Source organism: Platalea leucorodia (assembly GCF_965183815.1).
Source record: "Platalea leucorodia genome assembly, chromosome: 14".
NCBI classification, from domain to species: domain Eukaryota; kingdom Metazoa; phylum Chordata; class Aves; order Pelecaniformes; family Threskiornithidae; genus Platalea; species Platalea leucorodia.
The window spans coordinates 7,948,101-7,973,273 of record NC_138836.1 but is presented as its reverse complement, the minus strand read 5'-3'; the positions used below and the strand labels follow the sequence as shown (position 1 = coordinate 7,973,273).

At 37.5% G+C, this 25,173-nt stretch overlaps 1 protein-coding gene across 3 annotated transcripts in view; it reads left to right on the top strand.

Annotated features, from left to right (window-relative positions):
- The window catches only part of CEP112 (centrosomal protein 112), a 174,874-nt gene that overhangs the window by 48,881 nt on the left and 100,820 nt on the right, over positions 1–25,173 (top strand). For all 3 annotated transcript variants that reach the window (XM_082326516.1, XM_082326517.1, XM_082326518.1), the window contains 3 exons: positions 807–886; positions 17,198–17,333; positions 20,619–20,726. In XM_082326516.1, the coding sequence (XP_082182642.1) occupies positions 807–886; positions 17,198–17,333; positions 20,619–20,726 (324 nt within the window). The remainder of the gene's footprint in view (positions 1–806; positions 887–17,197; positions 17,334–20,618; positions 20,727–25,173) is intronic.

Genomic DNA, 25,173 nt, shown 5'->3' with positions numbered 1-25,173 from the left:
GACGATGACTTCTGGATTCACACTGTGTTATAAGCAGCGTGTGGTCACAGTTTACTATGGAATAATAATTGTTAGCGAAGACGCTCTATCATTTTAGAGATGTCTGTGTGCTTTTCATAGGTTTGTTAGTTGTACACTTAATACGAGAGTGTTGTACCCCCACATTTCCAAATGGCGTTTTTAATGTCTGGATGCAAAATGGCAAAATGAAAAGTTTTATGGAATGATTGAAGCACTTTGGTTTGATTTCATTGGGTCAGGAGTTCATTAGTAGGAAACCACTTTTCCTCAAAGTTTTACTTTTCTTAGGAGTATCTACCCTCAGCTAGTTAATGTTTGAGTATGTATTATTCTAAAGTAATGTTATTTACTTTCATTATGTTTGGTATTTTTATTGCTGTAAGAATTGATAAAAAGTAGTTCACTTTGGATATTCACAAATTGGTAAGTAGGAACTCTGCACCATAGAGAATACATGTCATTATTTTAGGCAGATTTCTATATGCTTTCCTGTATTTATCTAAAGAAAATCTAGTTCCTTTTTATGTAATTACTGATATTTCTTTATTCTAGAGAGTAATATTAATTTTGAGAAGAAAAATAGCTCTATCGGCTATATTCTAACACTTCATCTCTCTGTTAATCCTTATTCTTGCATTTTATGTAATTTTAGAAATATATCGATGTTGTCTACATCAGTGCAAAAGAAATATGCAAAATAAATAGTTTTTATAATTTAAAATAACATTTTTGTAATCAGGCTTTGTTTTAGCTAAAAGATGGTATTTTTTTCCTTCAAATGGTAGATTCATGGCATCCGGAATGATCTTGATAAAGAAAGAGGGGATGCTCAAAAGAAAATTCGCAAACTGGAAGAGACTTTGAAGTAAGTGAATATGGAATAATTGTTAAACCATCCCCAATTTTTTAGTCAAATGTATTAAATAAGCTTATGCTTTGTCTCATCTAACTGCCTTCCTATAATTTGTCTGGGTTATCTTCCCATTGTAAAGCTGCATCTTCAGGGTTCTAGTCAGCCATAAAAATTAAAAGTGAAGCAAGAACCAAGCCACCCAAATTTGTTGACTTTCAAGTGGTAGGAATAAAACAGAATTGCAGTTAGTGATGTCAGCTGGTCTTGCCAACTGGCTTCAATTTAGAACGGATACATAATAGCCAAATAATTCAAACTAAAGAGTAGTTGCTTTGGACTATTTTAGAGGAAGGGATAAATTTGGAAGATGTGTTTATTTAAATTATATTTTATCTTGATTTAGTATATAATGTTTGTGATTTTTTTTTTTTTTAACGTCCATAAATTACAACTTCAATGTGGATTTTTCCTCTTTGATACCACACTTCTTTGTGTAAACACTTATTTTTCAAATGTAGCTAAGGCTTGGAGAAATGGTCTGCAGCAAACAGAGGACACTTTTCATTAACTAACTTGGAACAGCTTTTTTGCTGACCTTGTACATTAAAACGCTAATCAGGACACAACAAGTTTGATATTTTCTGAGCGGAGGAGTGGTTTACATACAGCAGATGCACATATGACAAGATTGACTCTTGTTATGCTGCTTCCATTTTTGATTATGTAAAGTATTATTTCCATATGTTTATCCCGTTTAAATTAAAAGTTATGGAAATGATTTCTAGCAAAACCAGAATATTCTGAAACAAACCAGAAGTTATTTGCTAAAACTACTCAGTTAAATGTTACAATGTATCTTATCTAGGCTGATAGAGGCATTGTGACAATACTTTTTATTCAATAAAAGTTGTAGGGCTGAAGTCTGTATTCTTTTATTTCTATAATCTTAGGTATTTGGCATAAACAGAGACTATCTTAAATCACTACAGACGTTAATAAAAATTCTAGCTTTTAATCTTTAAATTCTTTACACTGACTATTATTTATAATTTTAGGGAGATTGAACTGTTATCAACTAAACTTAATCTTTTAGTATTTTAACATCTGATTCATTGGTAATGTAGTTGCATTAATTATCTTCCATGGCTTTCAAATAACATGTCAGTTTGCACTTACTTATGTTAATAAAATAAGTCTGACTTTACAGTCCACTGGCTGCTCAGACGTATTCCCCATGTGGGTGCTCTCGGTGCAGAGTAAACATGTTAGTGCTCCACTTCAGGCAAGTATTTGTAAAGGGGGTTAGCGTGCTGTGGATTTTGAACTTACTTTTTGGTTAACAGCACTGTATTGAGAAGCTCTGTAGATAGCTGAGGAGGTTCTCATTTATTTCAGATATTCCCTAGCTGTAATTAAGCTTAGATTTAGTGTTTGGGATAGAGTAAGGATTTGAAAGACTAAAGTTTCAAGAGCCCAGTTGACTGGTATATGCTTCAGGGCCCCCAAATTAAGATGATGTTGAGTGAGGCCAGTCCCAACCTTGTGCTTTGTGTGAGTGGGTCCTTTGGCCAAAACGGAGGATGGGTCAGCCTCTGGGACCCGAGAGCCCTGGAGGCTACCTGATAGGTTAAAACTATGTCTAGACTATTTCCCCTACAGCAAGTGATTAATACCTGTTCCCGGTTTTCAACGTGTCTTCTAATATAAGCTGCTTCTACTCATATTGTAGAGTACTTTTCCCAGGTCACTTCCATGTCCTTTGGCACTCTGTTTCTGTTATGCTTTTTTTTATTTTATTGTTTTGATTTAGGGTCTTGAAAATAATGTGGTGATTTCTAATACTGAATGATATATCACTCTCCTAATTTAAAATGGAAAATGTTTTAATTTTGGAGATAGCTTACTCTTTAATAATGAGTCTATACTACTGTTCTTTTGGTTGTTTTATACCAGTGATTTGGGGTTAATTTTAAGATTAGTAATGGAATTAATAATGCTAATAAGTAATTATTTTGTAATCATCCTTGGTTTTGTCTGGATGGAGACAGAAGTTGGCAGAATCATTGGGGTGGATTTGTGCTCCTAAAGATTAAAAATACTGTATTTATAGAAATATAGTGCCCCAGTCTAAGCCCAGCATATATTCTGCTGGCTGGTTCTTTCAGATTTCAGTTCCGGTGCAAAACCTCTGTGTCTGGCATCTGTACATTTCTGATCATGGATGTGTCAGTGCATGTGAGTGTTAAGAACAAATTCATGTGCCCAGTACAGAGGAACTGCTAATCCTGCAAGGCTGACTATCTGGAAAACGAGCCATTAATTTAGTACCAATGTTTCTGGACAATATTAAAATTTTATATCTATGTGTTTATATATGATATGTACATAAGAAATACATATTTCTTATGCAGTGATAATTTTGTGTCAGAAATGGATGGCTTCTTTATGGCATTTTTTTCCCCATTGCTGCAAAAATTAGTCCTTTTAACAGTCTCTTGCTATTAATATGCATCCACAAGATCTAATGTCTTATGTGAAAACGCTTTCTTTTTCTGTATTTCTGTGACTATTTGTGGACTCAAATTAAGCAATTACAAGCTAAGGCAGACACAGTAAACCTTTAGAACACAATCTTATCTTCCTTGAGATGGGTGAAAATATAGTTCACCGTCTTCAATAGAAACGATGCCTTGTGGAATTGCAGCTCAGAACCCAGTAGGTGCATCAGTGATTTCTCATAAGCTACTTTGATCTGAATGCACTTTGATTCTGAAATGGCCACAGGATTATATCTTGAGTAGCTAGTCAGCTGCAAACACATCGAAAGGGAAGTGGCAGGCATTTTAGTGGGGTTTTTTTATTATTGTTATTATTTTTCCAGCGGTGTGACAGCAAACAGTGCTATTGCAGCTTCAAACATATCCACACAGATGCATAATGAAAGTGATTTGAGACATTGTGTGGAATGGTAAAATCCACATTTCTAAAAGTATCTTTCACTTCAAATAAATAGTATTGCCAGAGTTTTAATACTGAATAGGGGTTTACATAGTTTATGGAAGGGTTTTTTTATTCTTCTGAAGTTTATGGTAGAAATTTCTGTCAAAAACAAGTCTTTTGCAGAAGAATTGCTCTAATACTCCTGACTATTGGTGGTGACTTGTAGATATAAATTTTATATTTAGTTTAGCAATGCATGTCATAGGCATTACTTAATAGCAAAAGTGACTATAGGAAGTGCTCCAAGGATTTTTCTAGAATGTAATTTAAACTGCATTTATGCAATAACAAAGTATTCTTAAAAAGCTTCTGTGTAATTACTTGGGGGGAAAGGTTGTTTCTCTAATCCCTTTAGTTCGGTTGCATAAAATATGTCATGAGAGTGGGTTACAAATAGGCTAAATCTCTGTGGTTCTTATCTTTTTTATTTTAAGTAGAGGAATGGGAAATAAAGCAGTATAGTTATATTACAATTTGTCACACTACAGACTGAGTTGAATACAACAGAAAAAAATTAAGAAAAAATCTGTATCCATTTGTTACTGAAGAAATTACATGGAAGAGAAAGAAAAGGTCTGGCTGACTTTATACAACACCGTTATCCAGAGTAGCTCTCAACATGATCTGTTTGTCTTGCTCTGTGAAATTTGGACACCTATTTATTAAAAATATTTATTTTGCCTCTGCTAATATTTTAATATCCAATTATTTCATAATTTTAATTTACTAGGCTGTAGGGAAATATTTCCCATTTTATTAAAGGATTGAAATAGGAGCTTAGAGACTTGCGGCAGTTTAGGGAACTGGAAACAGGCATGGCCTTGATGTCGTTTAAAACTGAGGCTGGGACATGTGTGTTTGACTGGTTTTACTCCTATTTCTATTTCAGTGATCATTTTTGAAGCAACTTTTACTTCTCTGATCTGCACTTGAGTAATGTTCCCAACACTAGGTAGAGGATTTATGCACTTTCCTGAAGACTTAACACCAAGGTCTAAAGATCTCTTTTCCAAAATAAATAATTGTGTTTTAAAAATGTTCAAGTATTTAAGCTCCCTTCAGTTTGGACCTGTTCTGCACATTCTCTGGCTGTGGAGGCTCTTGCTGTGTCTATAAGCATCAGTTTTTAGTAAATATCTGCACCGGTTATTAAACAAAAACCCTAAAGTTGTATCTAACTTGTTTTCATAAAAGGATGCAAGCATTCTGAGCTGTTAATGCTTTAGTCAGTTTGATGTGTCAATCACAAATATTAAATTCTTTTTCGTTTCAACAGAAGGTGTACTAAATAATGACCTCTGTTGATATTAGCCCTCAAAGAACAAGACGAACTCTAGCCCTCTCACTATAGAATTGTTTAAAGACCTATTGAAGGTACTATTTAAAAAACAAGCAAACAAACAAAAAACAACAAAAAAACCCCATTCCTTTTTTACTTTTTGGTTCCAAAATGGTGTTGTAAACTACAGGTGACAGTCTTCCTAGTCATTGCAAAAATTTTAGAAATAATTATAGTAGTAATTTCATGAAACAGCAGTGAGAGTGGATGTTCAATAAGGAAGGACCTTGGAGGTAACTATATGTTACATTCACAGTTTAAATGTTCAGAATTTAATGCTAGCAGGGTAGTCGTAGCAATGATCCCGAAGGCTTCCTGTGGCAGTATCACAGTTCTGTGCCAGGCGTTATTTGCAGCCAGCAGAAGTGCGTATACTTTAAGGCTGGCCTCATTTATTTGCTGATAAACAGAGAAACTTAGAACATTGTTGCTTAAGATCGGAGGTAGAAATCTCTTTTATGATCCAAAGAAGGAGCAGAATAGCCATGTGCACTATTAGTGTTTATATACTCCATCAGCGTATGAGGTATAACTGCCAGCTTGACCGACATCAAGGAGGATATCGGGTGTACAGGAGGAAATGTTTGTTTTACAGCATTTAGTTTGAAGTTCATTTATATGTTATTAGAATCATAGAATCACTTAGGTTGGAAAAGACCCTTAAGGTCAAGTCCCACCATAAACTGTAAAATATATTATTAGTAGTAATATATAAAAAACTAAAGATGAAACAGTAAAGAAGGGAGGATTTGTTTGTATAAGTAAATAGTTATAGTTACAGATTTTTTTGAAGTGTGAATACAGCATATATTTAGACCACCTTAGTTGCAATGTGGTTTGGTTTTTGCCACTTCCATTCTGGAGTCCATAATAGCTTTATGACTGCATAGACATATAAAGTTTGTCCATCTTGAGATGGAGGTTTTGGACTAAACTATAAACATATGTAAGAGTTGAGGCCGTTATTGTCTGTCACCTGCATGGAAGTGCAGACCACCTGGCTGCTGCTGGCTTCTCAGGATAATGGTTGTGATGGTTCTCCCATACTGGAAATAATTATGGGATCTGATTTAATGCTTTTTGGTTTGCATGTCTCATACAAAAATTAGTATTTCATTATGCTACTGAAATACAGCTTTTCCGAGTTCTTACTCTTCTATTCTGTAGCGTGATTGAAGGAAACAATTTTTAAAAAGTCATGTTAGGAGAAATGAAAGGAATTGTTACCTCTACAGGTGCAAACGCTGCAATTGAACATTGAAGTGTCAAGGAACGCGTGCACGCTATCTACAGTTAAGTGCTTCATAACGTTCTTCCTCTCAATCTTTGCCTTTTTTCTAAGCCTGCCTATGGAGCTGAATCTCAGCACTTTGCAAGTGGTGATGATACAGAGCAAATGTTTGGCAGCTGGTTTATTGAAAGTCACTTAATAAAATTGTTTGTTTACATAAGAAACTAGCAACACCTCTTTTCTCCATTGCTTCTCTACCCCTCATCTGAACTTGTTTAAAACTCTTCTGGGGAGTTTCTAAAGCATGCACATACAGTTTTCCCAGTATTTTGTGATTTGGTTTAGACAGCAGACCAAAAAGTCCTTTCAAGCAAAGGCATGGTATGAAGATGATGCATGTAGATGTTCAATAAAATACAGAAATAAAAGTACTTGTGTACATGCACATATTTTCTCTGGGAATCCTTGACATGAGAATAAAGACAAAGAAGTTAATTTCTTTTCAGGAATGGGGCCGTGGAGTTTCTTCACTGTAAACTTAAGCCTTATATCGTTGCTTTTCGTTCTTCCCAATATGATAGCTGCGTCAGTCCTTTCTACCTCCACATGCTGATGCCGGACTCTTAATTTCGAGGCACTTTGTCAAGTATAGTTCAGTGATACTAATATATATTTTAAATTTCAGTTTTTGTGTGTATTACAGTTATTACTACTACAAGGTTTTGTTTTGTAGAAAGTATCGGATAAAAATGTGTTTACACTTGTATTTACTAAAACAAGTTGTAAAAAATGCTGTTTTGAGAAAGAAATAATTTTTTCATACCAGTTACTCTTCTTGAAATCTTAGTCATTTCCTTATTCAAAGGACTTCTACTTGTCATCTCCTAGTATGGTTTGCCAGTCATTTGGTCATTCCCTTCTGAATCATTTGTTCCCTACCTGACATCATCACAAGATATATGGAGCAATGGAGCTGGAGCTCTGCTCAGGCTTGTCCTGAAGTTTTAAACTTAGTACTGATACTTGTAAAGCCTTAGCAGAATGTCTTTTATATCACACTTACTCAAAAGCAGAAGCTAGTGCCAGTATGTTCTGCAAGAAGAAATCTAATTATAATTGTTCTGCAACTGCAGCCTGAATCCCTGACGAAAGGGATGCCTGGATTGCAGCTCCGTGGAGGTTCAGTACGTTCCCATCTCCTCTCGTTTTTACATCCACAGGGCTTCAGTCTGGTTTGGACTACGGGGCAGTGAAATGATTTGAGTTTACATGATCATGTTGTTGTGCTGTCCTGAGTGTGTATATATATTTTTTTTTTTTTTTCCTTTCTTTTTTCTTGTCCACTCCTTGTCCGCTTCCAGCAGGCATCCTGCCTGGTGTTTTCCACAGTTTCCCTGTGTTGGTGAAATGGGGACAAGACAAAAATGGGAACAGGGCAAGATGGTCCCTCGCAGAATCTCTGTTCTACTTTTTCCTACAGTGATGGCTGTGTAATGACTCATTTTTCATTGTGTAGTTTTCTTTGATATACAAAAAGAAGGCCAAGATTTGTTTGGTCTGAAAGGCTCTTTTTGCTTTGTTCAGAATAGGTAAGAATGTATCAAATTTTAGCACCAGAAATTTTATGTAAGGGTCTTTTAGTCTTTGAGATTAGTAATCTCTTGCAAAATTCCCATGGTGTTTATATAACTTTTCTTTTCTCTGTATTATCATAAAAGGGACAATGTTAAAAAAAAAATGAGGGCCTGTAAATCTGAGAGAAATAAATGGTATACGTAAGGCTTCTGAGCTAATAAAAGGGAAACAGATGAAGGCAAAGATAAATAAAAACGTGAAAGTAGATGGCAGAAAAAGATAGAATAAACAGCAGTGAATATAATTTCATTTTATTTTGCAGGTTACAGTTGCATAATTTTGTGTTTACTGTTACGTTGGATCCCAATATTTTAAAAAACCTTAAATTTGGACTTTCAAAATATACAGGAATTGTGTTTTTAAAAACCTGTGATTTACAGTGGATTTTGAGAATTTAATGATACCAAACCGTTTGAGAACTTTATTTTTAAACAGCTTCTTCAGAACAGTATTGTATGGGTTGTACTGTATGGACTCCCTGTAGTGGGGGATGTCATAAATGCCATTGCACGCAGGAAAATAGAGCCGCGTGATAATCATCAATACGATGATAAATAAATGGAGTGATAGCTTTAACCGCAAGTTGTTTTTTTTTCTTTTTTTTTTTTCCTTTCTTGCTCCTCAAAGTTGAATCCAGATTCTGAATAATTACTTGTTGTTGTTAATATTTTTAGGCTAACTGCCTAAGTGTAGCTGCTTTCGTGTAGTTAATTCCATTTTTCCTTGGAAATGAAGTATAGTTGTGTGGAGGAATTCTTGTAGGAATGGAAAAGCTATTTAAAGCCAGAAATAATTAAAGAAATATGAGAAGGCATTGTCTTTAATTCCAAACGTTGCAATAAACAACATAATTAAGAGTTTATACTCATGTTCATTGTGTTCATCATTCTCTTTTATTAAAATGTTTAGTGTTGTCTTGTTGCAACAGTTGCAATATGATGAAAAAAGCAAACTTTGTGATTTAAAACCAGTGGTAATGTTAAGTGGCTGAAGACTTTGTATGTAATTTTCCTCTTTAGAACAGGGCTGTGAGTTTTTTTGGTGTTTTTTTTCCTCCTCTAAGAATCAGTGGAAAACCAGCCAGCTGTTCTCCACTCGGTGCTCTGTTCGAGCATCTGAAACCTTTTAGAGCAAAACCAGTCAAAGTTTCCAGCATATTGTAAACATTCCTTTAGCCCTAGTGAGCATGCTGACATAACCCTCGCTCTAGGGGGCACAATGTAAAGTATGAACAGAGGACAAAAAAATGTGGTAGCTTTATTTAATAGTCTCACTTAAAAGAAAAAATAAAGTGTTCTATTAACTATTTACAGCCTTTCATTTTCTTTCACCAGTTTCTCTGGAGACCTACTGGCAATAATGAAATATGTATTTAAAGGAAAGCTTCAGTTGTACAAGAAAAAGTAACAGTTCATTCAGTTTTTAATCCTTGTCTATGGGATGGCTATATCCCTCAAGATGGTTATGGAGATATCGTATGACATCTTTTTAATGATATCAACTATGAAAATGCTTCAATATAATACATAACTGTAGGAAATGAAAAGTATTGCCTTGTGAGATGAACAGCATCAGTGTATCATGCTATAACACTTAGGTTAACTGCTGTAAATTGCTATTCTAATAATTAATGTAGTTAAGGGCTATAGATTTTGACCTCACTAAATGAATATAAAAGTAGTTAACACAAATGTCAGAATTGTTCCCTTATTATTCTGAAAGGCTTCCCTTTCACATTAGCTTATCTTTAGGATTCAGTGCGGTGTATTTCAAGACTATCTAGTGCCCAAAACGTTGATGAAATGAGAAGAGCCTTCAGTTGGCTAAAGAAAGTCTTACAGATGATTGAATTCAATTGCTGATTTTTAATGAGCATGAGATGTTTCAGGCTGTCACCTCTTTTGGGTCAGTTAAAAACTAACTACAAAAATAGTACAAGCAGTGACTTTGTTCCTTTTGTTGTTGCTAGATGATTATGATTGCTAGACTTCAATTACACTTGGTAATCTTAAGTTGACTTTTACTTTTTGCATACTTTGTACAACTTTCCTCCAGCTTCATCAACAACACAACCAACCTTCATTGAGGAATTAAAGTTAGTATTTCTAACAGTACTTCTATTGAAAGAAAAAGTGAAAATCCATGTCTACCATCCCAGCCTCTTAGAAAGAAGATGAGCTGAGTAGATACTCATCATTCCTCAGTATTGAGTTACTATAGTGTCCATTACAACATGGATATTATTATTCTGAATCCTAAACTATAATAGTACAGTTATTTCAGCCATAAAAATAGTTACCTTAAATATGTTGAATGACAGAATGAATACTGTATCCTTGTACCTCCTTGTACAGGCGAGTGATATGCTTGCTTTTTGGATTCTTTACTTGCTTATTCAAAACTGGTATTTGGTGGTGTAGCCATGATGATCTAAGGGCAGAAGAGAAACAGGATTGGTGGGAAATAATTTATTTTATTAAAGGCCTTTTGACCTAGGGTGTTTTCATCATAATCTCTTTGAAATAATAAACCTGGCATGCTTTAAGCTGAAGTAATTAGTTAGATGTTTCACTTAGAATTCTGTATTGGAAAAATTGGAGACAGTCTTAATACTGTTATTTCATCCTCGTCGCCTTTGATTTGCCAGCCACTGTTGGCTCTGCCACTCATAACACATCTTGGGCTGTTCTTTGTTAGTGTTAAGTGATTCTTCTTGCCTGGCTCTCCTCCTCTGCTCGGTGATCTCTCCCATAGTTTGTCCCTCAGATGGTTTATTTTATTCACCCTCCAGCTTTCTGTGCCACAGCACTGTTCTCTGATCCCTATCTTTTCCTTCTTTGCACCTCTTCTCTGGGTATCTCATGAATCTATTGAGTATCTGTGCTGCTGACTTTCTGGTCCACCTTTTAATTACAGTCTTGTCTCCTTTTATCTAAGCCATTATCTATACCTGTCTCTCTAATTCTCCCTCCATCTTCTCCTTGTAGAGGTTTAGCTGTCATCTCAGCATGTAAAAGCCATGAGTAATAATCTCTGTTCTAATCCTCCTCTCTTGATAACCGAGCCTCTGTGGCCTTTCATATATGTGGTGTATCTAAATCTTGTAGACAGTTTCTGCAGTGTTGAGCAAAATTATAACATTTTCCTTTCCAGCCACATTTACAAGCTTGCCCAGCTTTTTAACCCACATCTCATTCATCACTTTGCAGTTGCTGTTTTTATTCTGTTTGCATAGCACCTAGCACGACGGTACCCTGACATTATTATAATGAGAAATAGTTGTAATAATTACTAGTGTGTTTAACCAATGTCTAGCTAATTTGTGAGCCATTAATTTTGAATGTAATGCATTATTCTTCTTATTTCACAGAAGTGTGATATACACACGTGGAATATTATTTACTCTAAATTCATTAACGGCTTTAAGTAGTGGTTTAGTTGGTTAATGTTATCTCATGATCTATTTAAAACATAAGTATATAGTTTAAAATAGTAATTGTATCGTAAATGTCATTCATTGTTATAGCTTACTTGAAGGAATGCAGACCAGCTTTTTGATGTTAACATCTCAAATTATGCAAACTGTAAACAATTTGTAAGTGGATTTGTGCTTTTTCTTATAAAGACAAGCTCATCTTATATACTTAAATTCAGGGTACGAAAGATAAAATTGTTCTCTACTTTATATTTTTAGCTTTATTTCTTTGAAATGATGAAACAAGTTAGAATGCTTTCTAACAACTTCGAAATATTAAAGTGCCCAGGGACATGATAGGGATGATGTTTTGAAGGCAATAAATATTTCAGCTTCACATTTCAGTCTTTCTTCTTAGTTCCTTTGATCTGGCTTTGGTTTAGTTATCATTCCGCTTGAATGACTTCACACGCTCTTTCTTCCTCTCCACACCAAAAAGAAGTGTTCTGCACATATTCCATATGTTTGGGCGCTCGTGTTGTAGGAGAGCCCGCGTTGGTCCTCCTTGTTCGCTGGCAATAACGGCCTCTACAGTGAGATGCTCTAACGGAGTGAGATGGGTGCGCTTAGGCCCAGTATGTAATTTGCACAGAAAGCTGTTAGTTAACTGTCACTGTTTGCTAAAAATAGTAGAGCAGAAGTAGTAAAATTGTTTTTTTGTGTATTTCGGAGAATTGCTATTACTACTGAAGAATTTTTCTGTAACAATAAACTAAACCAGTAACCCCTTCTTTCTACAAATATACGGTACTTTAGGCCTTAATACATTGTTTATGTCGTTGAAATAGTCTGCATTCTAGAAATTAAATTAGTGGGGCTGTTGCATGGAATCTTTTTAACGGTTATTGCACCCAGCTAAAAAGTGGTGTCATGGATCTTGCATTTGGCTATAAATCAATAAATTGCTGCATTCATGTGGAGTCCTGCCCGGATCAGGGCACCTCCATGTGAGAGTGTCTCTGAGATCAGGAGCAGGATTGTGGGGTCACTTATATGAGATTTTGTATATGGAAATATATGCGTCCGTATACTGGACAGGTACTTGTGTCTGTAGCTTATACACAAATGATACTAAGGTAAATTTCCTGAGTTTTGCTTTCGCATGGGCAGATAATACATGTTTTGCTGACAGTTATGTTTTTAGCTACTTGATATGCTGTGTATTGTGTTGTCTAGCGAATTGTCTTCTCCTTTGGGAACATATGTTTATATAGGGTTTTTTTAAATCTAAATGGACTATATAAATGGTGATAACGAATTTTGTTTCAACACAGATTAGTAAGAGTCAATTGTTTATTTCCTCTGTCAACAAATAAAAAGGAAAGCTGTTTAGAAACAAACCCAGCAATATCCTCCTTCAGCTGCCTTCCAGCAAGTGCATAGTTTGCAGGTTGGTGGGTAGTGAAGCAATTTTCCCTCAGAAGTATTAATATTTGGGGAGGAGAGGAGGGAATGGGCAAAGACTTGTGTAAGCACTGCAAATCTAAATACATAGAGTCAGTGCATGTATGTAGTGTGGGATCATCAGGGTAATCGGCAGGAGAGCCTGGCCTTTCCGAGCAGATCACCATCTGAAGATCTCGGCTTCATCGGTGGGACTGAAGGCTCAGCCATTACTCTGCTTTTCCATGCCTCAACCTTACAGAGCAAGATTCATTTTTATCTAAAGGCATAAACCCAGAGCCATACTAATCTGTGATAGACAAGAGATGCAGCCTCTCCCTCTTGTGGAGTCCATCAGAATCTAAGCTTCAGAAGCTTATTTGGTGGCAAAATGTGTCCTTACCATAGAAATGCCTTGCTCTGCTTTTGTGCTGCACTAAACTCGGGAAACAACGGCCTGTTTGGACACGAGTGGGTTTTCACTGCTGCCAGCAGGATTTGAAAACCTGGCAAAGAATTTGCATATTCATGAATTAAAGCCTGGTATAATTTTTATAAGAAAACATCAGGATTTTCACAATCTAGTTATTTTTCGTATCACTGAAAAACTCTCTAAACTACACACAGGGCGCTTGTGTGCGGATTTGCTAATGGGATGCGAAACTCGCTGTCCACAGAAGTTGTCCACATGTAGCTCACGGAGGTACACGTTTTGTACATCTGTATCTTTACACCCAGTCTAAAATGTTTTAATTTGTTGAAGAGGCTGTGACCGAGATCGGTGCATCTCCTGTTCTTGTTTGCTGTTGGTCAGCCCTTGCTTTCGTGCAGGGAATGGCGAGAACCCTGCGAGTGACGATGCTGGTTCGTACCGCGTTTGCTGGGACAGCTTGAGTTTGTTTAACCTCTCGAGTAAATCACTGGATTGCCCTGTGTTTCATTAACTTGAGTCGCAATGCTGTAATGTCTTACTGCGTTTACTTGTTACCTCTTGGAAGACGTTTTACAAAGCAAGGAAAATATGTATGATTAAGCATGAAGAGGAAGTATGCGAGATGTTTATATTTTCCATTTATCAGTACACTTCAGAGTGCTGCTTTCTGAAATTGCAATTCTGGACTTCATAGTCAACTTTCTCTGAGATGGTTTGTGCTGTGTAAGATTGCTAATTCTGTTACCATATCCTTTATATGCTGAAACAAGAGGAATTTGCTGCTTTTTAAATTGGGGCCAAAGAGTAAATTCACCCTATTTTTATATTCAAGCCGGCTCAGCTTTAGGGGATTTAAATGATGTAATTGTATTGTATTCGGCCCCACAACTAGTCCAACTGAAAAAAATAATCTTCAAAGTGAATATTTTAGTGCTTCATGCAAGGCGTATTGCTCAGTGTCTTGGGGAAAAAAAAGTAAAGCTTTTCTTATATTTGTGAACTGTGGTCCATTGTTGTACGTGTTTTCTAAGCTTCTGTACAAATCTTAAATGCACAAAAAGTAGAGAGAGCTAGCTCCCACATCCTTAAAAAATGAAGTTTTATTCCTGGTTATAATGAGATGTTGCATCTATTCATGGGATTAAGTCCTTAAAAGAAAGGAAGGTGCATAAAACCAGATTCCTAAAAGTTTACATCATAATATTTCAAAATAAAAATATATTCCTCAGGAAGATGATGTATAAATTTGAAGGCTCACTAACAGCACAAGGACTGGCATCTTGTCCTTTTACAATTGGATTTGTTGCGTTTCCATCTGACTGGACCAAAAATGGTGTTCCAGTGTCTCTTGGCACTTATCAGTGTGTATATGTTTGAATAAGCTTTGGGTTTTAGTTTTGTGTCCAGCGTGGATTGGCAGTATTAGATGTATTTTGCGGGGAGGGAGGTTTGTTACCCAGTGCCCGTAACTGAATTAAGGATCTTTGGGAGGAGAAGTTGAGGTTTTCCCTCTCAGTGTTTCCTCCAAGGTAACAGGCGTGGATAGTGCTCCGCTGGTGAGCCGTGCCGCCGCCCGGCGCCCGTCTTCTCTTTCAGGGTGTTGAGCCGTACGTAGGTCTCGGAGATAGTTCATCCTCTTACGTATTCTTTCCCGTGAACTGCTGGTAGATTTTGTTGTGGGAGAGGGGAACAACATGCTCGCTGTAATTCAGTATCAAACGGCTATTAGCTTAAAAACTCCCATTTGCAGCAGCTCCCTAGTACATTGGTTTCAAGGGGATAATTGAGCCAAATGCCTTTGGAGCTAGAGCCGGGGCCTAACTCGCTCCTCAGACAGCTCATACCATTTTTAGCTCTGGAGGCATCACTGGTGTGCCCATTCTGAGAAATGTCTGAGGGTTTTTGTACTTGCAATTTTGATCTTTTGGATCCTCTGAGGTAGGAATTTAAATCCTAAATGCTCTTTTTGCCAGTTGAATTTAGACGGGGAAAAGGTGTTGATTTTGGGGGGGGGGGGGGGGGGTGGTTTGTTTTTTTGCTGTGTCATTTTTATTGTCTTGTAAATCAGTGGAGAATATGGTAACTTAGCATATACAGACATGCTTCCCCCTCAAAGGAGTTTAGAAAATGGACTTGCTGTGGCGGTAGAAATAAAGGATACCTGCGTAGGGGTGACGGAAGCTCTCTAGCAAATTTGAAGAAAATTTGCACACCCTCTTCTATGAACACAACCCCCAAAATGCTAAACAATTGTCACCAGAAATGCGATACAGGATTTTGTTCAGTTTTGCTCCAGTTTCTGCTGGGTAAGAAAAGTATTTTCCTTTTTCTGTAAGGCAAATAGCTGTCTCCTTATGTCTCAATTATTCCATCAGCTGTGAGTGAAGTATCAAAATCAAGTATGTTTTTTAAAATATGCATAATGAAAAAATTATAAAAGTAAACAGTAATATACTTACTCAGGGCTCGTGGCATTTCTTTGATCTCTTTGCTAATAGAATTACCCTGCTCTCCTACGCTGCAAATGGACACTTTGTGAAGATGTAGGATTATGTTCTGTGTCCCATTGTCAAAGTCTGGTACGAAAACCACAGCGGAGGATGTGAATACTGTAACTTTGGGATTGGCAGCTTCCTGACCTTTAGAAAGGCTTGCTCAGTGCTGTAATAGCTAGTTCAGTGCTGGCAAGGTGACAGACTAGATGAATTAGCTGGTCTTTTCCGTCTCTTATGTGTCAGATTCTTTGTTTTATATGGAAATAATTTCTGTCAAAATGGGAAATTTATCATGAGGTACTTCCTCTGTCTGCAAAATGAAAATGTCAACGGCAGGTCTGTTTGAATGTGTCTTCTGTTACAAACCACTGGTGGAGCCAGCTTTGGCCACTGATGCCACCGTTGTGTTCCTCCTGTGTTTTAACGCAAAGTCAGGCAGCTCCGCTGACCTGCGATAGCAGAAACGTGTAATAGAAAGTTAATAGCGCTGCCTGATGGTTTTCTATGTGAGGAATCACATCGCAATTTCTTAAATACTTACAAGTTACCAGAACTTATGTCTGTGATGTGTCAATATGGTGCATGTGTCTATTTTTCAGATGTGTATATGTATGTGCTCGTACATAAAATGTTATGCATGCATTACTATTTATATACTAGAATGTCTTAAGAAACCCAAACTGATTTCTGTACATGTATCGACATTAATCTGTCAAATATTATAGGCTGTTAATATGAAGGATCTTTGCATAACGATTTACCATCTGTCATTACTTTAAAGGCTGAATAGATATCACAGCATTATGGGTTTCTAATAGATTAAGAAGGTACCATATGTCACGCATTACCCTGCTTTGCATTTTGATATATGCCAAGCAGTGAGTAATCCTGCATCTTGTCTGAGCAAGATGGCACTGGGATAATTTTTTTGTTTGTTTTTAATGGGAGATGATGATCGTGCTAAAAGGAATTCATTTAAATATTGGGGGGGGGGGGGGGCGATACACTTCTAAAGGTGAGATGAAAAAAGGGGGTTATATAGCGGGTAGTAAACCATTCAAGTCCATGCAGACTTTGAAGATGGAGGTATTGTTGTAAGCTACAAACGCCATGTTTAGGTGTGCGAAATTCAATAAGAGAAAGCGAAAATAACTCCAGCCTTCTATTCCCTTCTTCAAAGTATTGCTCAGGGAAGTTTGGCAGAAGCTGGGACAGGAAATTGAAATCTGAATACTATTTTAAACTGATAGGGTTAAAGGCCTCTCTTTTACACTGGCACACTTGTTCTTTTATTTGATACTTGAACTCTGAAAATTTTCTGTGACTTTCTAGGGAGAAGGAGGAGCAGCTGACTCGGGTGACAGAGGTACAGAGGCTGCAGGCCCAGCAGGCAGATGCTGCCCTGGAGGAGTTTAAGCGGCAGGTGGAGCTGAACTCAGAAAAAGTCTATGCTGAAATGAAACAGCAGGTGAGAAGGTCACAATGCCAGCCTTTCTGAAACTCTGTCTCAGTAGGATAGCATATTCTGATCTTATAATGCCAGAAACATGCTTCACTTGAGAGTGCTACATCAAAATCTTTCAGAATGTAGTGTCTTTGCTAGCAAGTCAAAAAGGGATGTTAGCAGTTGTTTCATCTTTCTAACAAAGCCAGAATTGTCATTGTTATAAAGATATCTGCGGTTATAATACTGATTAGGGATTTTTCAGGAGTGAGAGTATAAAGTGTTAGTTTATACACCCCTATGGAACAAGGTTTGTAATTTTCCACTTAAATGTGTGTCTCTTCCTACTCTTTTCAGAAGGACTCTGTCTTCCGTTAATGAGGTCTCGTAATCAGTTTGAGCCTAAACAGGGGCAGAGCCATTGTGGCTGTTGGCAGTCATGTGCAGAGGACAGGAAAATCCATTTTTCTGTCCCTGAAAATTAGTAGTAGGAATTTATGTCAAAAGATTTTAGTGTCTTAAATTCCTTATGGAGCAAACAATAGTTAAACCATTGTCCCTGGAATTTTACAAATACAGCACAATGAATGAAATAAGGAACAAGTGACAGGTGATCAAAAAGAAGGGGAGAGAAGGGAGCGTTTCCTTAACTTGCCCATGTGGCTGAAATCTCTCTACATATTTCAAGCTTGTAATTCTACCTGACTATATACTCAGTTTTCCAACCTCACCTATCATAACCAAACCTTGCTGTTGACAGTAGGATGCTGCAGTCTGATATTGTAATAGATTTCTAAGGATGCTGGCTTATAATTTAACAAATAATCTTTTTGTTGTTCTCGTGAAGTTTTTTTTCTGAAAATCTTCAACAAAAGTGAGAAATTAAGTAAGGCATTGCTGGTATTTTTAAGACCCATGCAGACAGCAAATAATAGAACTTGGAAATAAAAAAAGCAAGAACAAACTTATAAAAGCAAGATTTGTTCTGCAAACTAGACCCGTGAGGGCAATATGACAAATCCTACAGTTTTAATCCGACATTTTCTGTGCTGTGAGACACTCCTCCAACTTCTTCACAATGACTTAAAATATTATCTTATTTCTGCTCCAAAAGGGATATAGTCTAATTCTAGAAAGACTAATAATAGTTTCATTCACTTAAAAACAGCAAACAAAACCAATCCAAAACAAAAAAATGTGCAAAAGAATTTGGAAAACTTAAAGTCAATTGTCATTTAAAAATGACTGCAAATTTATTTTAAAATATTGCTGGGGGAAATTTTGACCATAAATTTTGCTGCACTCCAGGAATCAGCCGTGGGTTTATTCTGTGCCTACTTGCATGCTAAACTATAGAAATAGTAAATGATATCATACAATTGAGTAGTACTGTTCTACAGGAACCAAGGTTCAGGGAAATACATCAAAGAAACGCTACTGAAACTGTCTTCATAGCTTTGTCCTTTCTCATTCTTCTGCACGCACATACTCTTTAGATAAATCACCCTTTAGATTGCAACATATTGGAAAATTCTATTTTTTGTGGTTAGGTGGAATGTATTGCATATAAAACAACTACTGTAGTAGCTATAGCAACACCGTACTTTTAACTACACTAGAAATATTGGGCTTCTAGAACCATTTTTTGGTCTGCGGTAAAGTTAATTATGGAGAAAAGTAGGATGGGGTCTGGCATTTTCAGTTCTTGTAATCAAGAGTTGATTCGTTAGTTTGGCTCTGTGATATTTTTTTTTGCTATGTGCTTCCTGTTTTGTCAAGCCTGTGATTATTAAGAGTCACCTGATGCCTGTTGATGGGCAGGTGGTACATTTTTAACTGTAAGATCTGCATTTTTTCTAATAGTAACTAGCAAAAAGAGAAAGAATACATAGACTATGTCATGGTACTTTAGATCTAGTGTTTCCTGCGTTTGGCAAATAATGATCAAGAGCCCTCATTGCACTTGTAGGAAATATATGAATGTCACCTAACGAGTAAAGCACAATATCCAGTAGAGTTAGAGCATCTTTGCATATGTTTTTACTATTTCACTTTTTAGAATTTACTATTTCACTTTTTGATTCTCTTAAAGATAAAAATCCTTTAATAAAGTAACAAGATCTTTTATTTTTCTGGTTTTTATTGAGCTGAGTAAAATATGGCTACGGACATGCAATTTGAGTAAGTTTGGAGGTGGAAGAAATTATGCATAAAATATTCATTGAAGTCCCTTTTCTTAATAGCAGATAGTAGCAGTGAGGTTCAAGAGCTACTGGAAGGATAACTTGTTCCTTTCTATTCTATTTTTCTGCTTTCCATCTGGCCAACTACTCCTAGTCCTATATCTTCCTCTCTTGCTGCAGTATTTTCCAATAAAACGCTTTTCCCACTCTGAGTACTGCCTTTTCTCCTCTTTCCCTGGCTTAGAAGTGATGTCCAGGCCGATTGGCAGAGACATCTGTTGAAGACAGAGCACTCCCTTAGGCCAAACAGGATTTTGGCTTGTGGTTCAGGAATTCATGCGTTTCTTCTTTTGGTACAGCAGATGGACTTGTGGCAGCACTGGTCCTCCTGACAGCTACACCCCTTTTCTGTCTTTTTTAGGGAGTCAGTTTATTCACTGCTTGTGTTGGGACCTGAATCTAAAAGTAATTGATGAGTATGCACTGCAGCATAGTACTGCATAAATATATATATATATATATTCCCCTGGAAACATGCCTGATGTACAGCTAACAGTTGTGCTTTTGATACAAAAGCCTTTGTTAATTGGGTTATGAAATTGCTTCCTTGATGCTGTGTGCTGGAATCTGTGGGACTCATTATTCATAGGCGATGACTATCTTCAGAGAACTTTACTTGCAGCCAAATAATTCTCTTTTAAGTTATTTTACTGATTTAATGTAAACTTACTTTAAATGTGTAGTTTGTGCACTGACTCACACATGATTTCCCTTGAATTTCCACAGGCAATATAGTTTTAAGTGAAATATATTTGAGTCTTAAATATGTCTGGGAAAAATATTCACTTAATTTTGATGGGATGTTCACCACTGTCAAGTGAAAAACTGAGCCAATGCTTTGTAATCAGGGAGTGGCATGGTGTAGGTGATCACTATATCCTTAAGTAACTAATAATCTGGTATTCACTGAATATTGATTTTCACTCCATAAAATCAGTATTATCATCATTCTCAGCAAGTTATATTCGTATCTTTGATGGTTTGCAAACAACTGTAGAAACGTCAGGACGTTTCAAGCTATGCCTTTTTAAAAAAAATTAAATATTCCCTTTCTTTTACCATGTAGATGGAAAAGGTTGAAGCAGATCTAAGCAGATCAAAATCGCTCCGGGAAAAGCAATCCAAAGAATTCTCCTGGCAACTGGAAGAGCTCAAGCAAAGATACGAGCAACAGGTCAGTTGGTTTGCTCCTCTGGGTGGAGGGGAGGAGGGACACCTTTTCATGCAGACGCAGGTCAGTTCCTGTGGCAGGCTTAATCCTGTTCTCGCTGTGCTTTGCTGTTATCATAGAATCATTAAGGTTGGAAAAGACCCTTAAGATCATCGAGTCCAACCGTTAACCTATCACTGCCAAGTCCACCACTAAACCATGTCCTCAAGCACCACGTCTACCCGTCTTTTAATACCTCCCGGGATGGGGACTCAACCACTTCCCTGGGCAGCTTGTGCCAGTGCCTCACTGCCCTTTCGGTGAAGAAGTTTTTCCTAATATCCAGCCTAAACCTCCCCCGGTGCAGCTTGAGGCCATTTCCTCTCGTCCTATCGCTTGTTACTGGGGAGAAGAGGCCGACCCCCACCTCACTACAGCCTCCTTTCAGGCAGTTGTAGAGAGCAATAAGGTCTCCCCTCAGCCTCCTCTTCTCCAGACTAAACAACCCCAGCTCCCCCAGCCGCTCCTCACCAGCCTTGTGCTCCAGACCCTTCACCAGCTTCGTTGCCCTTCTCTGGCCACGCTCCAGCCCCTCCATGTCCTTCTTGGAGTGAGGGGCCCAAAAGTGAACACAGGACTCGAGGTGCGGCCTCACCAGTGCTGAGTACAGGGGCACTGTCACCTCCCTGGTCCTGCTGGCCACACTATTCCTGATACAAGCCAGGATGCCATTGGCCCTCTTGGCCACCTGGGCACACTGCTGGCTCATGTCCAGGTGGCTGTCAACCAACAGCCCCAGGTCCTTTTCCGCCAGGCAAAGATGTCTATACAAATGTTCTTTGTATGAAGACCACATTTATAGGTATGCAGAGTTTATGTGGTGGGGGATGGAGGGGAAGAGTCTACACAGAAAATATTTTTGTTTCCTCTTTGCAATCCTTTGTACCTCTGACTCTTTCAAATTGTTTCCCAGGCTTACAGGTGGCAACACCTATTTTCATAATGGCCAGATGAAATTATTTAATGTGTTATCTGTTTTTCTTCTTGTCAAGAAGCAGTGTTTTATTTTTTTTTTATCATTTTTAACAGGGGGAGTGTTCATATGAATGCTTGTTTTGGCCCGCTGATAGTGATTTTCTTTATTGTAATGTAATTTCAGGGTTGGGAAATATTCAGGAAACATTTGGGTGGAGACAAGAAAGTTGAATTCAGTAGTCTTGTGAAGTGTAAAGGGAAAAAACAGAAATAGAAGCAGACAAATTATTGCATGATATAGACTTGAGAGCTACGCAGCTGAAACAGCCCATCAAACACTTGGGTAAGGTGGTACTTTGTCATGAAACTAAAGTGGTGTCTGTTTGGTAACACCTGTGAAAGGACTAAAAAAATTTTTTTAGCAATGATACAGTTAGTCCATAAGGTTGAAGTTCTCTCTTATCAATGTTTTTGCATGGATATAAGTTTACATTTCCACCAGGGAAATGTGGTTTCATTTCTGTTTATCTTCTGTGCTGGTAAGAGGATGAAATACTGCAGTTGGCTTGTGGTACGAGACCTGCTCTGGTCTGTCTAGAAGGGGTTTTTCAACTAATTAAGGAATGGGATCACTTTGGTAGGTGTTGAGAGAGATCTTTGCCCGTGCTTGGGAGGAACAATAGTGTGTGTTGTGCATGGCTCTCAACTTAGATTTGAATCGAAAGGAGTTTGTTCAGATCAAAGTATTTTCCTTATCCTCACTCAGAATTGTCAACATTACTAGTTGTGTTGTCACCTGACAAAGGGTGAGAAGCTGTCCCAGGTAATAGATAACATCTCCACAGGCATTTTGTTTTACTGAGTGATATTATTTATGGCTCTTCTGTTTAAGGATTCAGGAATAGTCCAGGTTGCAGAGATACTGGGGGTTTTGTTTCATGGATTTTGTCTTGCAGATGACCTCATTTGCTGAAAGAACAGTAAGAATTCTACCTCTCTCTTGTGATTTAGTATAATCTCTGGAATAAAGGCTAGAAATCACAAATGCAGTCACTACTATGTAATCACAGCAATAGATTTTCTTCAAATTATTTCATAGAATCATAGAATGTCCTCAGTTGGAAGGGACCCACAAGGATCATCCAGTCCAACTCCTGTCCCTGCATAGGACAACCCCAAAATTCACACCATATGTCTGAAGGTGTTGTCCAAATGCTTCTTGAGTATTGCCAGGCTGGTGCCGTGACTGCCTTCCTGGGGAGCCTGTTCCAGCGCTCCACCACCCTCTGGGTGAAGAACCTTTTCCTAATGCCCAACCCAAACCTCCCCGGCATATCTTCCTGCCGTTCCCTCAGGTTCTATCAGTGGTTACCAGGGAGAAGAGATCAGTGCCTGCCCTTCCTCTTCCCCTTGTGAGGAAGCTGTAGACCGCGATGAGGTCTCCCCTCAGTCTCCTCCAGGCTGAACAGACCAAGTGACTCCAGCCACTCCTCGTTCGGCTTCCCCTCTAAACCCTTCACCATCTTTGTGGCTCTCCTCTGGACCCTTTCTAGTAGCTTCGTATCCTTCTTATACTGCAGCACCCAAAACTGCGCACAGTACGCAAGATGAGGCCGCAGCAGTGCAGCACATTGGTTCATGTGAAACCCGTTGCAATAATTTCATGCATTAAAGGTGGGGAAGTTTGACGTGTCAATTGAAGCATGTACTGAAGGGAGAACCATGGGAAGTGTTGGGGTTAGCTGGGTGTCCGCCTTAAGGTGAAATTTTTAATGGAATCTTTTATTCACATCATTTTAGTGATATGGGTCGTTCACTCTTTTCTTTACAGTTCTTATAATTCGTGGTCCATCTTTAAAGCCCAAAGTAAGCATTTATTCAAATATTTTGTTCCCAGGTTTAGGAACATGATCTATAGAGATAAATACTAATCTGCAGTTCATCAGATGTTATGACAATCCTGTTCCTACCTACAAATGGTAATTTTTTTACTTTCAGTATACATGGCAAGAGCTACCAAGCCTAATGCCTGGTAGTGTCATGGTTTATTTTTAATTTGTTTTCTTGTATCATCATGCCTGTTATATCCAGACCTTCTGGAGACTGGATCAAAAAAAACCAAACCAAAACAAAAAAAACCCAACAACAACAACAAAAAAATACCAAGAAATGAATGTGATACTTAAAACTTATTTGGTGAATCTTTTTACACTGGTATTCAGTAACAACGTTGACATTGTGGTAAACATCAGTGAAAGCATTTTCCACTATGAGGAGATGTTTACTGCTTCACTTTTATTTAAGATAACTACTTTTTACTGTAAGAAAGAACAGCTAGACTTTATGAAACATCACTGAAACCCAAGAAAAGGCTTTCAGCACTAAACAGCTAAACAATGAGAGCCTCAGAAGAATTTTCAGAGGAATCCTGTTTATGCCCTTTTTAAAAAGTTATTTCTCTTCATACTTCATTTGGAATGTTCTTTGAAAGCTTGCGAACATGAAAAATATGTGACCTTTCCTGCAGATCGCAATGGGTTATCACTGGAAACGACGTTCTTTCTCTATTGTCATTGCTGCAGTACAAAGCTCCTTCAGCCCAGCCGCAGAGCGGTATGAGCTCAGTTCTTCCACTCTTAAAATTTCCTTTCAGTAGTTCCAACTTCTGTTTCTCTGTATTACTCTCTGTTTATGCTTCAGAACTTCTAAACCATTTTTAAAGCAAACTTTTCCTTGCCGTGTTTTACTGCATATATCTTTGGTGGTTACTTGGGGAGGAACAGACTGATTTAAACTGTTTAAATAGAGCAGTAAATTGGCACTGGTGGTGCATTTGAGGAGGGCTCTAGTGGACTTCCAGTTGGGAAATAGACACCCAACCAAAAACCGGATACTTTAGTTACCTGAGAAATGTTGTAATTGCTTTGAGATGTTCTGCCTCGAGTGTCTGAATCTAATTGTCAGATGGAATTTATACACAAAGGGAAGGAAAATTGACCTTCAGATATCATTTGCGTAGGTTGGCATGGTGAGTGGCAGAGGCAGCACGGGCAGCATACTGGACAATTCAGTTGCCCATGAATTGAATCAAGTTGGTAATGAAGAACCAAATGAACTGATGTGTTATCCAGTTCTCCAACCTGAGAAACAGCTTGGAAGTGTAGGAACTTGAAACCTGTGGTTTCACCTCTCTGCTTTATAGGAATGGTTGCCTGCGCTTCACAGGACTCTCCTTGAATTTTGATTTCAGAGAGATTACTGCTGTGACCATGGGCTGTTCGTTGTGGGGCAGAAAGATTGCTCTGTCTACAGATTAGATATACTGATATATATTGATATTTATCTGATATTTGTATCAATAAATAACCTGATATATATTGATATATATATTTTTTTTTTCCTTGAAAAAGAATTAGGACAAAACCATACAAACCCATGGCAGTTAATATTTTGTTAACTTTTCAAATGCATTTATAAATAATATAAATAAATAATA